This window comes from Bradysia coprophila, chromosome II (assembly GCF_014529535.1).
Source record: "Bradysia coprophila strain Holo2 chromosome II, BU_Bcop_v1, whole genome shotgun sequence".
Taxonomy (NCBI): Eukaryota; Metazoa; Arthropoda; class Insecta; order Diptera; family Sciaridae; genus Bradysia; species Bradysia coprophila.
The window spans coordinates 12,412,057-12,429,354 of NC_050735.1; the positions used below are offsets into that span (position 1 = coordinate 12,412,057).

Consider the following 17,298-nt stretch of genomic DNA (forward strand, 5'->3'; position numbering starts at 1 on the left):
CCCATTCATTCCGAAACGTAATCCAATTTATTTCTACCACTTTCGGTGGGTGTGTGTATGTGCTCAAATAATCAGTTCAAATCCTTAAAGTAACATTAAATGGAAAAATGGCAAATATCATAAAAAAATTGAGTTTTTTCTTGGAAGAAATTACAATATGAGACGAGAGATTATACTTGAATCACAATTCCGTGACACGCACTAGATTCGCATTTTTGTTTTGTAATCTTCATATTTTTTGCCTTTTTATTGAATACTTAACCAGGAAAATCTAAATGATATGGTCGAGGTTGTTGTTATGCAGAATTTTTATTCATCGGCAAACGGATGAGAAAATTTTAAATTTTGGCTATTGGATTGTGGCGTCTCTCCATTCTCGCGATTTATAAAAAATAAATTTTATTTTGGTGCTGGTGTAATTCTAAAAAAAAAAAATTGTTAAATCGGAAGGCCTCACAGAATTTGCTATTTACAATCCTCCCAGAATCATTGATGCATGAAAATATTCTTTTCTTTTAAGTACGAACTTCCGTTGCCGGGTAAATATTTTCCGATTTTAGGCATAAGACTTATTATAAGATTTAAAATAACCTTCATAAAATAAGGTAAAAATCTATGTGAATGAAAATTGAAGCAATACATGGCTTCTTATTATACTCACTTGTAATCATGACACGACCTTGAATAATATTACATCGAGCTGGACATTAATTCTGTTTAGGGACTCAGTAATTAGTTGTTAAAGGTTGTTAAAAAAAATACAGTAGTGCAGATCAAAGTAGATGGGTCTATCAGAAGGTGTAGGAAAATTTCTATCTATGTAATTTATAAACTTAATAAAGACCTTGAAAAACTGTGATAATTATAAAATGACCTTCATAGGAAATAATGTCCTTAAACTAAAAACGTAATAGATTTTTCTCTAGATCTATTGGTTTAGTACATTCTGTCATAAAATTACTGATGTCATTTGGCTTAGTTTCATGTTAGTATGAAGTACTACGTAAAAGGGAAATCCAGTCTTGTTTCAGCCGTCGGCCGGTGAGGACTTGCGGTCCTTGGTAAATACTTCGGGTTCCCAGGTTTCTTCAGTGGAGTGTCGTATGTTTGAGCCAGTCTTGGGGACTGGAGCGAGCTCAAATTGTGATGAAGTCATGGTTAGCCCGCCACCTTAATGGGCCCTGAAGTGAACGTGTTTTGTGAAAATTAGACTTTGGTTATCCCAAAGTTCTGAAAGAACAGGTTTAGACAACCAAGGTTCTGAAAGAACTGGTTAAGACAACGCTGAGTTGATCACGAGGGCGGTGACACACAATTGCGTCAACGGCTGTGAAGTTTATATGTAAAATGGAACTTAACAAAAACAAAATTCTGAATTTTCGAGAAAAATATTTTTTTCAAGTTGATTTCTCACACTATCTGTTTATAAAATTTGGTGTCAACCGCCTTCGTGGTTGTCTTAACCTGTTCTTTCAGAACTTTGAAGACAGCCACAAAGGCGGGTGACACCGAATTTTATAAACAGATAGTGTAAGCAATCAACTTGAAAAAAATATTTTTCTCGAAAATTCAGAATTTTGTTTTTGTTAAGTTCCATTTTACATATAAACTTCACAGCCGTTGACGCAATTATGTGTCACCGCCCTCGTGATCAACTCAGCGTTGTCTTAACCTGTTCTTTCAGAACCTTGGGTTATCCTACCATCTAAAAGGGAAACACGTGAAAGTCAAATAATTTAGACTTTTATTTTACAAAATGGCTGCAACGCCATCTTAAATTTTGTGAAAATTGTACGCGTGATCGACATTAGCGCGTACGATATCTTAGACTTTTTTGTGAATTGACCTGGCTGATAACGGATCTGTAGATCCACGCCATAAGTAAGGGTCTTCGCCCTAAGAGACAACAACAACAAAAGGGAAATCATGTTCGATCATTATTCTTTGTGGGAGTGGAACGACCACTAGAATATTTCCTTTTACAAAAACTTTACACCCAGAAAAAGAAACTTCAGAGTCTGACGCGTATGTGTAAAATTCATCGAAACGGTATGATATACATCATTGACATATATGATACATGGACAATGTTTTCAATACGTGGGACACGTTGACAACGTAGTTACGTATTTCGATTGTCAGATTTGAACATTCATGTGCTACGTATTGTAATGATGTACGTTGAATGTGAACAAGTTACGGGTGGGACGGAAATTAAACGCACATCACGTATGTTTAACGTATATGGGTAATTCCAGCTAATTTGTGACTGTTCGAAATATTTTCACCAATTGAAATGCGATTTCGGCAAACTTTTTTTTCCTTGAAAGCTGTTGACCAGACGCGTCGTTTAAGCCCCATATTAGGTCGGTGGGCCAAAAATCTCGGGGATATACCACCATAAAAATGTATGCTTGTTTTCAGCAAATTTTTGAAAATTCTAGTTTATTTCACGAAACCTGAACCGATTTCACTAAACTTTTTTTTTGCTGAAAGCTATTGACAAGACGCGTAGTTTGACACCAATATGAGGTCATTGTAAAATGCGGTCTCGGGGAGATATGACCAAAAAGTGTTTGTTTGTATTCGACATTCCGAGATATTCTCAATATAGGTTTTATAGTACTTTTCGTCATAATTACTAATGTCAGTGCTCTATTTTTTGTGAACTAATTTCACTGCTATGACATCTCATGAATAATTACCGGAGTGAAGTTATTTCAATAAAAATTCGAGCGCAAAGAATGAAGTACTGAAAAGAATATGGCACCTCTACAGACTAACAGAGTTTTCCTATTTAGCCAACAATTGAGTTTTCCAAATAACAAAAATTTTCGATCTGAAATAAAAACGAAACTTTTCATTTTCAGCTGCTGTTGTAATCACCTTTTTTGTCAGCTGGGCACCGTTTCACGCACAACGACTTATGTTTCTCTACGCAAAAGACTGGCCTGAATACGAAACTCTGAACACGTGGCTATTCTCCGTTGCCGGACTATTTTATTATTTTTCGTGGTAAGTGAAAGTCCCCAATTACATTCCCATTAATCTGACTGCCAAACATGGGGGCTGTGAAAGCCCATAACAATTTTTCGTTCGCATGTAACACCTGCAGTTATTCAAAACATAATTTATGATTACTCGTTACCAAGACGTCTTAAAGTCTAGACTCGTTTCACCAACAACAAGTCATTTTTCGTGACAAACAAAGTTCTCCTCTTTAAGTTGTAACGTACATTATATCTTCACATACTTTGTGTTATTATTGTTATAACCGAAGCGCAACAAAATGTTGGAAATCCCACCATTTGTTGTGGAGGTAACATTTATAAAATTTTGCTTAACATAAAATAATATAAAAAGGGAAAACAATATTCCTTTTCACGTTAAAATAAGAATTTAACTTTCTGAGTGAGAAGGTGTTGAATTTACGTGATCAGGTCTCCAGGGTTTTTATGAATGGAACATGCCCTGTGAAATTCTCTACCAACAGAAAAGAAAAGAAAAAGAAATTGCCGCACAATAGCAACTCGTACAAATTGAAAATAATTTTTCATTTCAAAGAGAATAACAACAGTTATGGTAATGTGTTCAGACTGTTGACTGTAAATATCCACGGTGAGCTTGAAAAAACGATTAGTCAAATCGATTTACACATTGGGTTTGGGTTATCTTTCAGGAACTCATCGGGGACAGTTCAACAATGATTTTCGTTTAAAAACTAAAATCGCCGAACTGGGTCTTTTATCAACTTTGCCCTTCAAGCACTTCAAGCATGAGTGGTACTGTAAATATAGTACTGAAACGGAACAGCGTATCAAACAAAATTTGACAGTAATAAAATCTGGACAAATTTTCCATACAAAATAGTACTCTATTTGACAGCTGTCACTCGAAGCACTTTCGCTTGAAGTGCGTTGACTATGTCGATTTTTCGGTTTGTTGCTTTGCTAAGAAACTTTTAACAGCTTAACAACTTGTAAATATAACAAATTAAATTAAAGTGTAAAAAACGTATCAACTTCCAGAAGCTGTAAAGCCGTTGAAAGTTCACTAGCAAAACAACAAACGGAAAAATCAACAAAGTTGAAAAAGGCCCAATTCAACGATTTTAGTTTTCACACGAAAATCATCGTGTGGCTGTCCCCGATGCTTCACAGATAACCCAATGTTTAAATCGATTTGACTAAAAAAAATTTCAATCTCACTGTGAATCGTTTTTACAATACCGTGACGAAGCTCTCACCTTTTCATACCTTTCCATTGGATGCAGGGACTACTTTAAGTGATTTAAATTCTTACAGAATCGACTTTTGCTATACTCCCATCGAAATTCTTATTTTCGTTTTATAACTTTCTTAGGTGTTTTTGATGTCCTTGAACCAGCCAACTTTCCAAATCCATTTTTTTTACATTTTATCGAAAAATATAATATTTAGGTTCCATTTCTTATACATAAAAATTCTGCCAGCTGGAATTCGAAGCCACGACGTCAAAACATGGTGAGCAGTGGCTATAGAGACACACAGGGATTATTAACCCGATTTTTAAAAAAATGGAAAGTGCGGAGGTCTTCCTTCGATTCGATTCGATGAAAAAGTGAACCGAAATAGTACATTTCGTACCTAAGACTACGAGTCTTTTTTAGCGTGTGAGAGGTTTCCAGACAGAGCCGAAGGCAAGGTCTGGAATCGAATATGCTAAAAAAGACTTTTTGTCTGGTACGAATGGTATTTTTCATATTGGACGAAAAAAGGGTGCGACAAAGTCGCACTTTTCGGGTCCTTAGGTATGAAAAAAACATTTTAACCGATATTGTATAACATAACATACCATTCAACAATTTTCATCACAATTGGGTTTTTAAACGTTTCTTTCAATGCAAGTTTGTTGCAATTTTTGCATAGAATCGAACGACGACAATTCTCAGGAAAAATATTGTCGAATACATTTCCGCGAAAATAAGGCTTTAAACGTCCCGTTCCACACATCCTAGACTTGAAGCTATTGCATCATATTGTACACAACATACGATTTCAACAACGGTTGCATACAAAGTGTATATGAACGACATGAATTTATCTATCTTGTAACGGGAGCGTATACATTTTTGCAGATATTTTTTTATGCTTTCAATGCTTTCGAACTGAACTCTTAGAAAATATTGCTGCATCACTTGAGAGTGTTTGCAAATCTTTGAAATTTTTGTAAAGAATAAACACAGCGAAAGAAACACTATAAATGTTGAAAAGACATTGTCGCTATTTTCAAGTATTTACAAAGTTTAAAAAAATAAAAATAGATATTTACATCACATGGAGTGAACACAAAAAATTCATGAATAAGCGTTAACTCGTATATCGAGAGGATTATTTTTACATTAGGGGGCATGAGTTTGTTTGACACATCCGACGTAAGCCAATAGTATACTCATTCAGTTCATTCATTTTAGTGTAGTAAAGTGACTTATTTCAGCACCCGTTTGATGTGATATTACAACACTCAAAGCAGTGTTGTTATGGAATTTGTATGAGTTATTACAGCATTCGTTTTAGAAAATGCAAAGCAATGTGATCGATCAAATTTGAAGAGTGATTGTTTACAATGAAAATTATGATTTTTTGGGCATTTGTCTATTTCAATTCTCGGTTGGCACAAAGCATGATGTGTTACACGTATTGTAATGAGATTTTTTCAGCACTAGACCCAAGTTTTCCTTACGAGCGGAGCGAGCAGCAACATTACAACACTTATAACACAACATACTATTGAACACTCTGACTAGGCCTTCGTTATTTCGATTGCACCAACGTACCACTCATACCCAGAGTTATAAACAGTGAGACTTTGGTCGCCTGTACTGAACTGAACACATTATGCTTTACTTCGCCCTATTCGAAAGAACTTTTTTGGCCAAAGAAATTTTCTAAATAAAGTAAATCTATGTCATGTACCGTTCTCATTCATTGGGATGTACACGCAGTCCGAACCCTGTTTTCCGTTGTCTAATAACACATAATTTATAGAAATGAAATTTCTCTTTCTGATAAACTAAAATGAACACCAACCCATTTCCGCTAATTCCCTGGTTAACATTTTCCTCTACTTTAACATCTGCTAAAACTTTGTCCGTTTAATTATTTCAGCACAATAAATCCAATATTGTACAACGTTATGTCCCATCGCTATCGAGTTGCATTCAAGGAAACACTGTGCGGAAAACGTCATGGATACCACAAATCCAATGGCTTTTCACGCGAGGCACAATCTAGCGTACGCGAAACTATGATTTCCAGCACTAGTGGCTACGACCCGCATTTGGTAAGTTTTTTTCTGTGTCGTTTATTTGCAATCTAGCACAAAAATTTGGTAGAACTTTTTTTTACTCAAGTTTGTGTATGAAAACAACCCGTCTCGACACCCTTTTCTATTCGGTACGGTTTCCACTTCCATGTGAATGAGTTTATGGCTATGGCAACACTTTTCTTTCGATTATTTTACTTCATTGAATCCCATCTAGGAAAATCGGGTTTTTTCGTTCACACCCACATGTGGTTTGAATGGTTGAGTACCGTTCAGGGACATAGTTTTATTTTTCAATCGTTTGTGCGATGAAGATGATTCTGATTGCATATCGGGTCTCACTACGAGGAAAATAAATGTAACACTTGCCATCTATGATGATAATTGTATCTAATGTATCGTTTGTTCATTGAAAGTCAGATAAAGTTGTTGGAATCACAATTCATCCGAATCCGCCATATGGTCGTAAGGGTAAAATGTTGTTGGCTGCGGTTAAAATATTATATTCAGGTTTCAATTTAGCATTTTGATTCATAAGAAATTGTCGTTCATACCCGATTTGAATACTAAAGCAGTTAACCCGATGTCTTCATGAATTATGATTTGCATTCTCAGCTTTTGAAGTTCGCACAGTGATTTTTTAGCCAACATCAGAACATATTTCTTCGGTAGAAATTTCCATAGCAGAATTTGTTGAATGGGTTCGGAATATTTAAAAAATAAATTTAAATCACAAAAATGTTTATTGCTCTCAGGCAGTGCGTAAATCTTGCTTTTTATAGTGAAAGCTTCGGTGTGTTTGGACACACGTCGTCAGTTTAACTGTTAAAAATACGGAAAATGGTTCCCATGGGCGATTTTAGATATTGCAATCGGGCTATAGGATGCCTGACTTACATATGGGGTCGAATATTATTCAAGTTTTTTTTGCCAATCTCGACAATGAATCAGTGTTTTTCGCTCGATTATTAATAATGAAAATTATTGCTTTGTTGTATACGGCCAGATGTGCGTAGTTTTACAACGGTGTGCAGAGAGGGTGAATATTTATAAATTTCATGCTCGTTTGGTTCCAATAAAATGAAACATCAGAAAAAAAAATTGTTGGACAGTATAAGCGTAGTCACACAGGTCATTTTTGATGTGGACTTGAGATTTTAGTGGCACAATTTATTTTATTGTCGACCCCATACGAAAGTTGACCATGACATATCAGTTTGGCCCCTGCGTAAATAATCCATTTAGAAGAAGATTATTTTCGGTTCATTTTACCTTTTAATCAACTTTCGCATGATGCAGGCAATAGATCTCTTCGTTTGGTGAAACTGATGACGGAAACGTGAGGAATGGTGGGAAAAGTGTGCAAACTAATTGAAACCAACTTCACAATTTCACATAGTAATGAATAAGTGAGTGCGTCCAATTCTTTGAAATGAATGTAAATGAACTAAATACGGGGAATTCCCTTAGAAGCAAAGTTGGTTGCCATTAGTTTGCACACAAAACCGAACCGTCGATCGTCACGCCAGCGGTCATTTTAGTGATCTATAAATCAGAATACATTGGATGCTGCTGAGTAATTCGTTAATTCAGAAATATCCTTGTGATCCTCGCAAACGCAGTTATCGTTCAAGTGAAATAAAATAAAATTAAACGAAAGTCTTTCCTGGCACCAGAGAACACGCAACTTTACCTTGTCTTTCCGAGAAAATCACATAATTTTTCACAACAAAGACACCCAAAGTTTCACCCAAGGTAAATATAGTTGGGGAGGCGACGCCATTCAAAAAATATGGTTGGCTCTGATCGCTCTGATTTACTTCCATTGCACAAAATAATGTGCCTATTTCAAACCAGATGGCATGAGTTTCTATGCAAATTTTTTTATTTAAGAGTGATATTGCCAAATCTTCAGGTGATTGGGGAACAAGCGGTCTCCGATTTTAATGAGTGATAGCTCGTTGGATTCGTCTTTCAATTCTAGGAAACACGTATCTTTCACTTTTTCTAAAAAAAAAATTGTTTTCTGTGAAAAGCATTCAAAAGTGAAGACATGTCAGACGGTACCGAAAACAACTTTTCGACAATAACTCAAGAAAAAATGATTTTTAATTGTTGTAATGTTTTAAGAATTTCGGCCTTGGAAAGACCCACAGGTAGAGTATACGCACCGCTTGGTGCGAGTAGATCCACGAGAGTTACGACTAAAAATGTAGTGAATGTTCGGAGAGTCCGCCTTCTCTGCAGCTTCGATGTTCCACGAAACTGAGTATGGGGTGTTGGAGCTGGCCTCACCCACTATCGTTCCACATATAAATGAACCCAGTACTTTTGTGCTGTAAGCCCACAGAAGTGTTGAAAAAAAAGTTGGTGCCAAAATGCAGATTTTTTCCTTCTTTCCGGGGGCTCTACAGCTGGAACAGCATCTGGAACGGTACTATGGCAGTCATTTTTATCGTCAACTATTATTTTACGTTATCAATGTAAAAACGCGTCGCTATGGCACGAATATATCAGATCCAGTGTTAGTAATATCAAGAGACAAATTATCAAATTTTTCTCGGAGGATTTTCGTCAAATAAAGTGTTAGCGTATAGCAAATGACCTCAGGACTCCGGAGCAGTAATTAGTTTTTCAATCGGACCAATATTTGCTACGTGATAGGAGTTTGGAAAACCTTCGATACCACTTGATCATATCGTTTTTGTACACAAAAAAGACAAAAAAAAGACTCTGTACACAAACAATCAGCATTTTATGTACATAAAATCATCCCTTTTCTACATAAAATAGTTTTTGTACACAAAGAGGTACTTCGTACTAGGAAAATGTGAAGTATTTTTCATTATATTTTGTTCTTGGACTGAGAAGAGTTAGAAGTGGTCGACGAGAGAAAATACTTTGCTCATTCTTTTAACCTTGGGAATAAGCGAGGTCAAGTTAGGTAGTATGATGTAACAATTGTTCCTCCTCTGTCGCTTCTAACTCTTCTCAGCCCAAGAACTTCTTTTTGGGATTAACGCTGTCACTGCGGGTCGGTTCCTATAGTTTAATTACTCAACATGATCCACTATCTTCCTATCTCTATAGGTTGTGACTTTCACGCTTTTGACCCATAAACTTATGAACTTTGCAGGTGGTTGACTTACAACTTATGACTGGTGACCACCTGGCTTATAACTGAGTTACTTATAACTTATAAATTCGGATTTATAAATTTACTAATAATTTATATTTCGAACGAATTGCTACGTTTTCCGTATGCTGATTATTTGACGAATCATTAAAAAATTACCAATAGTTTCATCATAAAATGCTAGTAAAATGTTGGTTCGTTCGTCTTAAAGTTATGGAAATTTTAAAACTTTCTCCCACTTTCTCTTTTGCATCAATTCACTTTTATCGGATTATGTAACAACCATGAGACATATTTCCGTCTCAAAAATGTAACCCCCATCCCATGCACTGAACTAATAAATTTCATAACCGCTCCAAATACTCGCGCATCTCTTCCATATCAGTTTAAAAAAGAAAGAAAAAACAAACTTTGATGCGATTATTTCAACATATTTACTTTGTGTACCCAAACAGTTAAATATAATTTCTTAGTGCTTCGGGCACTTGGAATGGAGCGAACAACTCATAAAATTTTCTTAGAAAAACCGTCATCATCATCACAGTGCGAAACAAAAACGAGGGAATATTTCACCTAACCGGAAAACTTTCCTCATCGACGAGAACGGGCGTCACTAAAAACTCCATTTAAAAGCGTATATTACAGTCGCTGACACAGCACAATTTAAATTCTGTCATCAAACAAATTGGTTAAACATTTTCACTTGAAAGATCTATGTAAGTACAAGTTCCTCCCTACGGCAGCTGTGCATAATATTTGTATATATACGTTCTTTGCGGTATCGCATCGTCGGGAGTAAACTTGGCGATGGTTTTTCTTTGTGGCTCATTGTACATCGAAGCTAACAATTCATAAAAAATATAAATTTTCTTTGGAAAATAAATATTCTTGTGTGTTGTTATAACCTACACTTCGTTTATTATAAATATATTGTCTGGCTTGGCTGTAGCCTTCCGGGAAAATGAGCGTCATAAATTTTCATTTTAACAGAAGTACAGAAATGAAGAAGAGTTTTTCCTACTTTCCTACCATGGGCGACAATTTTGATTTATACCATTTTACACCAAGTCAGATTTTCCATAGGTCTGTGTACGTGAAAGTCAACAAGACTTTGGTATATTATACACTCTTGAATGGTTCTCTCTGTTGCCATAACGCGTAAACACATTATGTTTATTTATCAGATGACTGACTGCTTTCGCAGCAACAATTTTCTCATTTTAAACTTTTCCGAAACATTTTACTTATGACTTTGAAATTGTCTGCGTTATTTAATGTATGGTAATTGGAAATAAAGTTCGTGTATTGTGCGGATTACCTTTACTTGTCACTTGAGTCTAGATTCGTTTATTATTGCACACACAATAAAGTTTATCCGTTTAATTAGTTGGTTTTTGATTTGTTGCTTGTTATAGGTACGCATGAGATCAACCAGGCAGTCAAGGATAAAGGATCGTGACGGGAATGTTAACAGTACATGGACTAAAACGTCGTTGCTGAAGGATAATATTGAAGTAAGTTTCAGTGGAAAAATTGGTTGTAGCTAGATTAATATCTCTTTTGGATAGAGGTGTGAGGTGCAACATTTCAGAGTGGTGTAGTTGTGCTTCTTGAAGAAAAAATTGCGTAATTGAAGTTTTTCTCAATGTATAAGAACTTGCATCTCTTTGAAATAGTTACAACTCCTTTTAAGCTCCTTGAAACGATCTGTATTTCTGTAAGCTGTAACCTGGGTAGCGATAGAGTCATGCACGACTATAGTGAAGAAACTGAATCGATTTACCGTGCCGTTTAAGATAAAGTGTCATTTCCGGTTTCAATAACAGCCATTTTGATTTTTTGAAATATTGGAAAATTAAGCAGAAGAGCCATAACTATAGTGAAACAACGGCATCATTTTATCGTGTCGTTTCAGAGTTTGAGGTCACTTCCGGTTTAAGTACTGGCCATTCCGAATTTTTAAAACAACGGAAAATTTATCGGAAGAACCTTAAATAACTTTAGTGCAGAAACGGCATCTATTTATTGTATTGTATATGGATTAAAAGCCACTTCCGGTTTAAATGGCTGCCATTTTATATTTTTCAAATAATAGCAAATTTGTCTAAAGCACTATCCGTAACTTTAGTAAAGAAACTGAATCGATTTATCGTGTCGGTCGTTGAAGAGTTAGGGACACTTCCGGTTTAATTGGCGACCATTTCAAATTATTAATTCGTTCCGGATATTCATCTGACGTTATTGAACAACTTCCTGGAACAAAGTTTTTTCGTATCTTCTACTGTTTTTGAATTGTAAGTGTCGCCGAAAAACTTCAAACGAGTTCTCGTCAGAGGTCAGGACATTATGACAGTGGCACCATGTAGGTTTGTTCCAAATAATTGTAAACCCGAACTTTGACAACAAAAACGACGACGATTTCATCCACAGATATCAACATAACCTAAACGTCAACAAATGTCTTTGTAAATTTTTGTTGTTGACATCTAACTAGCTCAAAATCAGTGTTACCAACTCATATGATTTTTCGTCACACGAATATTCAACTTATTTATACATTGTGGCATGGTTGTACTTACTATCCTACATATTTCTAGCGAATCATAATTGAAAATGATTATTCAGTTCATCACTAACCCTGATAACTAGTGTGTCAGTCTCTGGTGAGCTACAAACAACGAAACTTTAAGCAAAGTTAAACTTTCCACACATGCACGAAAATTTGTATCGAAATAAATTTTGATTTTTTATACGAAACTGTTTTCATTCGCATAGCTTTAACCCAAAATGTAAAAAATTGGAGACAAGAGTTGTTCTTCTTTAAGAAACGGTCTCGTGCAAAATATTTTCCCATATTTTCCTTTCATTCTTTGATTGATTATTCCATATCGCATTATAGTCACCTTCTATCAAAAAAATCCAATACAATTTAAAAAACAAAACCATTTCCGATCTCAAATCAAAAGATAAAGCCACACAGAAAATCTCAAAAAAAAATAATTTAATGAACCGGAACAGTTCTCGTTTTCTGCCACAGACAATATAAATCATATTTTTCCAGAAAGAAAAATATTTATGCCGGTTATTCTGTTCACAGAACGAGGAAGATAAAAATAAAACTTTTTTTTTTATTGGGTGAACGTGCGAAATTAAATGGGAATTCTGTGAAACATTAGTAGTCGGCAGTAAAATTCGGACGCTTCAGTCGACTTTGTAGCATTAGCTACAATTCGATTTGGTTTTATTGTGTTTTCGAATGTGTCTATATATCCATGGATTGATTCAATTATGCAGTTTAGCCATGCCATCTGAAATTTATTTTTCCAGCAGTGTACGACAAAGGTTGATGATGGTTTTTTGATTGGAGATAGATACTACTTTTATAACGGTCAAGTAATCTTGTTGATAACTTTTAATCGAACTAGGAAGAAAACTTTTTTTTTCTTTAATTTTGTGAGCATAACACAAGATGTGTCAAGGCTCGGAACAGGTCATATTCAGGTCATACAAAATTAACTCAGTGCCTTTATATAGGCTATAGATCGAATTAAGTGTGATTTGCTGTTAGCCAGACTAAGATTTCCGATGCACATATCGGTGCTGCAGCAGTAAACATATCCAAAGTCTAATCACCAGAAAGATCAACTACAGCGTTAACCTGATAGGTCGACCTACTGTAGTACCACTAGCAGTAAACGTATCCAAATTTTATTCTACAACTTTAGGTTCAAGAGAAAGATTAAACTTGGAATACGTTTCCTGTCACGGCATCCTTATGTTCAATGGATAGCTGGTGCGGTTGACTGTAATCAAATTTGTGAATAGTCTTATATTGTGCGAGTAGCTAAAGTATTACAAAAAAATTATTTGCACGATGAGCACATGAACATAGAAAATATTCGGAGGCCTCCAAAATTGTCACTTGTCAATTAAGTGTTCATGCTAGGAGCATTGCTGTGGCACTTTGCATTTTCGAAAATTCATCACGATAATTTCAAGAATCTACTTCTGATATATTCTACAAAAAATACTTTGTTGAACGCTATTGAACGAAACGTTTCCTTTCCAGGAAGAAACCAGTCCAACGAGCGATGGACCGACAACTGATGTAGTAGTTGTCATCCGAAATACAGGTAACGGTCAGCCTAAATGTTTTACATCGAATCAAATTCCCAGCAATAATGCCGATTCGTCGCTAGCAAAAGATGAAACGTGTATTTGAAATGGAAAAATTTTAATAAATGAATCCGCCACATAAACATCATTTTAAAGTTTAAAAACATAAATTAACCTTCTAAACGACATAAAACTAAACATAAAAAATAAAATCTTTTGTGTAACAAATTTCCGTCTATAAACTTACAAAAAAATTATAAATGTTTCCTTCGTAGTAATCGATGAAAATCAATAATACCTACCATAGCACTTCCTAGCCACGACACAATATTTATAGAGACCATTTTAGAGTTGCACTTTGAACACTATTTGCCGATTTGCACTCTACTCTATGAAATCAATTTGTACCGTTACTAGAGAGTACTATGTACAAAAAATAAAAAAATAAATGAAAGAACAAGACATGCTGTAACTTTTGCTTATGAAATTGGAAAAAAAATCTGTCAAACTGTCAAACGTGTTATAACCAGTAAACCCATTTTATATAGTGAAAATGTTACTAAATTAATGTCAGAAAATAAATTCACATTTAAAGCAAATTGAAACGATTTTCTTTCTATTTGTAACTCTGTCGAACATCCAGGACCATATGTAAGTAACCAAGAATCGACGAAGCACAAAAAATCCTTTAAATGGGAAAGGACTTTCGACGGCATCAACTTATAATAGTACATTATGTCCGTGGTTATAACGTCCCCACTCGTCAGAATAAAAATTTGGAATCACGAACGTACTGTGCTTTATGTGATTAGAATGCATATTTCATATGAGTAAAGCGCCATTTACATTGCCGTAACACGTAAACTCGAACTCGAAATAAATGTGAAAAGTCTTTTTTTCATGTGTTCATTGAGCTCGGAACCGAGGATCAACAAAATTCACACGAAAATTTGACTTTTGAATTTTGTATCCCTTGGTTTATCAAAATCCCAATATTATTGTTGGGGTTCAATAATTGGGCCGATCGAATTCTGCTTAGTTAATTTTAAATAATTTGTGGGTCACACGCCAAAATGAATGTAATTACATAATAGTAGGTTATAGTGCATGCTGCGAAAATGATTCATTACATGAGGGAACAATTTTGAGATACGAGCAATCGCACGTGTGTGTTGTAGAGCAACAAGCTTCGGTAAGCTTCGTAAATGTAAGTTGGGACAAGTGTGGACTTGTCGAACAGTATTTCAACATAAAACATAAAAAGTGGTGTCATCTATTAGATGATCTATTGAACGCTAAAATCGCGAATTACAATTGAAAGAGAGAACAATTGTAATTGTCATTTTGAAAATGGCGAAAAAACTGGAGTGACTGCGAACCGCAGAGAAATGATAAGTTGGTACGTCTGTGGCGAGAGACACAACGCACTGACAGTGCTTTGGAGAGAGGTTAAAAATTATGTACGGTTACGGTATGGGAGAGAATTACATACGAATTCTCTCAAGATAGGTGCCAATTTTTTCAACATGCCCTTCCATCTCGCCACAGGCGTACCAACTTATCATTTCTCTGGCGAATCGGCCTTTATTCATTTACGAATTTTTGATCTTGTCCCAAAGTAGTTGCAAATAAACATAGTCTAAAATCTGATTTGCAACAAAAGATACGTTGTGTTGAAACAATCCCAGTCGTACTCTACTCATGTTAGAGTACATGCACTTTTTTCGACATTGCTATTACTTTTGACTGGAAGTAACTAGCCCGCTACTATTTCATCGATTATGTACTCTTCGCCTTAAACTAAACATTTATAAATTGGCCGTTCATACAAAACTTTTGTTCGAGCGCTGAAGCAAAAGGAAATGGAGTTAGTGAGTCAGTGAGTACTAAATTTGCTAAGAGGACTCCTGGAAGGTTTCTGAAGTATGGTCCTTTCTTTGGAGCCTGAAGCTTTGAAGAAATATTGAAAATTTAAGCTTAATGTGATTTAATGAAACCGCCTCAAACGAAAAACTCAATTCGGAGTTTTATTGTTCAATACAGTCATTGAAATCTCAGCTTGATTTTCAGCTGGTCCATACATACAATCAAAACTGTTCAAGCTGCTAAACGCGTGTGGTAGTCGTTAAACCTTGTAATGACGTATAAACAGTTTTGATTGTGTGAATTTTACGTAAGTTTAAGAATTCCACGGAATAATTGTTAAGTGAAACTAAGTTTATTGTAATTTTCATTGTTTAGCCATGAATATTACTGGTCAAACGGTCGAATGCACGGGACAATAAATTACTTTTGATAAACAAGAGTTTCATTCGGTTTGGATTACAAGCTACACAATCAACAAGAAATTGAAGTATCCATGACCAGTAATACAACAAACTAGTAAATTGATTGTGTGGATCAGCTGAAAAACAGCTGAATCAAATTTATGCTGAAACTGTAATCATAAACTCGTCACAAATGTTAAAATTTTTAGAACAGAAATCGTGAGGAATTTTTAAATTTTACGAAGGAAGCCTTTCTTTCGGCCAAATTAATTGTACCCAAATAACATACTCTTTTGTACTCTTTTTCAAGTTCAACTTAGTTGGAAATGTACTCTCTTTGAAATTTGCGTACTGGGACACTAGTTGATTCGTCTTAAAATAGGACCGATAAGATTTCAATACAGCTGAATTTATCAAAGTACAAATATAATATCGTTGACGATTCCGGTTACGGCAACAGATTCATATGTGCAGTACGGCATGTGATTTTTTCCTTTAAAATAGTGAAATAGTTAGTGATTTGTGAGGAAATAGTGGGTTTTGTAACTATATTTTTCTATGAAAAAAGTGACTGAATAGTGAGAAAATCAGAGTCAAATTCAGGGAAAAATTTACTTTTTAAGTAAGAAACTCGAACTGATTCAAAGAAAAACAAATTTTTATTATTATTAAAAGTACAAACAGCTGTTCGGTCAACGTTTAGCTGATACTGAAGTCTCTGGCTTTTGTTTTAGACAATTTTTTAGGAGTTCAGTTTTTTGAGTGTTGATTTTCGTTCTGAGTTCATCGATTGCTCGTTTCTCTGCCGATTCTTCTTCAAGCATCCCCTTCGAACCTTCGATAATTCCCTGTGCCATTTTAATTCCCGTAAAGTCTTTCTTTGCGATTGCGTTTCGAAGCCGTTCAGAAGCTTCCGCTAGAAGCTTAGTAGCATTGTTTGATTGACTTTTGATTTTTTCGGATAATTCTCGTTCTAATTTTTCAATGTCTTTTTTGCCCGAATGCATTTTCTCATACATTTCAATGTTTTGTAATCGTTTTTGTTCATCGAGTTCTTTTCGTTTTTGTTTATTCAGTTCGTCTTCTTTACACTTGTCCATATACAAGGTATAGTTTTGGTACGCGCGACGAGCGGATGAAATGAAGTCCTTATCTATTGGAACCGAAATGGGCGAATCTTTAAAAAACATTGTAAGGCCACATTTGATGTTCAGGCGTGCATTCAAGGTTCGCTCTGTCATGGACGTTTTATCCTCTGTTAACACATCTCCGGAAACGGAGAAACCTCTTTCGACACCGGCAGACCCATGTGTTAAGGACAACAAACATTTAATGACTTTGGTAGCCGATGGAAATTTTGTATATTCCTCCATGTCCTTCAGATCGAAAATTTTGTTCCAAAAGTCATCAAGTCGACCTTTGAATGTATCCAAACGTTCGGCCTTGACAAATGCTTTTATCAAGCACCATTCATCC

General features: G+C 35.3%; 1 protein-coding gene and 1 long non-coding RNA gene across 3 annotated transcripts in view; one reads left to right on the top strand and one right to left on the bottom strand.

Moving 5' to 3' along the window:
* Positions 1-14,149, top strand: part of LOC119073573 (neuropeptides capa receptor) — a 93,584-nt gene extending 79,435 nt beyond the window's left edge. For both annotated transcript variants that reach the window (XM_037179136.1, XM_037179145.1), the window contains 4 exons: positions 2,871-3,015; positions 6,147-6,321; positions 10,855-10,953; positions 13,509-14,149. In XM_037179136.1, coding sequence (XP_037035031.1) covers positions 2,871-3,015; positions 6,147-6,321; positions 10,855-10,953; positions 13,509-13,661 — 572 coding nt within the window. In that variant the 3' untranslated portion in view covers positions 13,662-14,149. The remainder of the gene's footprint in view (positions 1-2,870; positions 3,016-6,146; positions 6,322-10,854; positions 10,954-13,508) is intronic.
* Positions 1,107-1,909, bottom strand: LOC119073610. Its single transcript, XR_005087053.1, has 2 exons — positions 1,688-1,909; positions 1,107-1,211 (listed from the first exon to the last, which is right to left on the bottom strand). It is a non-coding gene; the product is annotated as an uncharacterized LOC119073610 (long non-coding RNA).
* Positions 14,150-17,298: the final 3,149 nt, after the last annotated feature.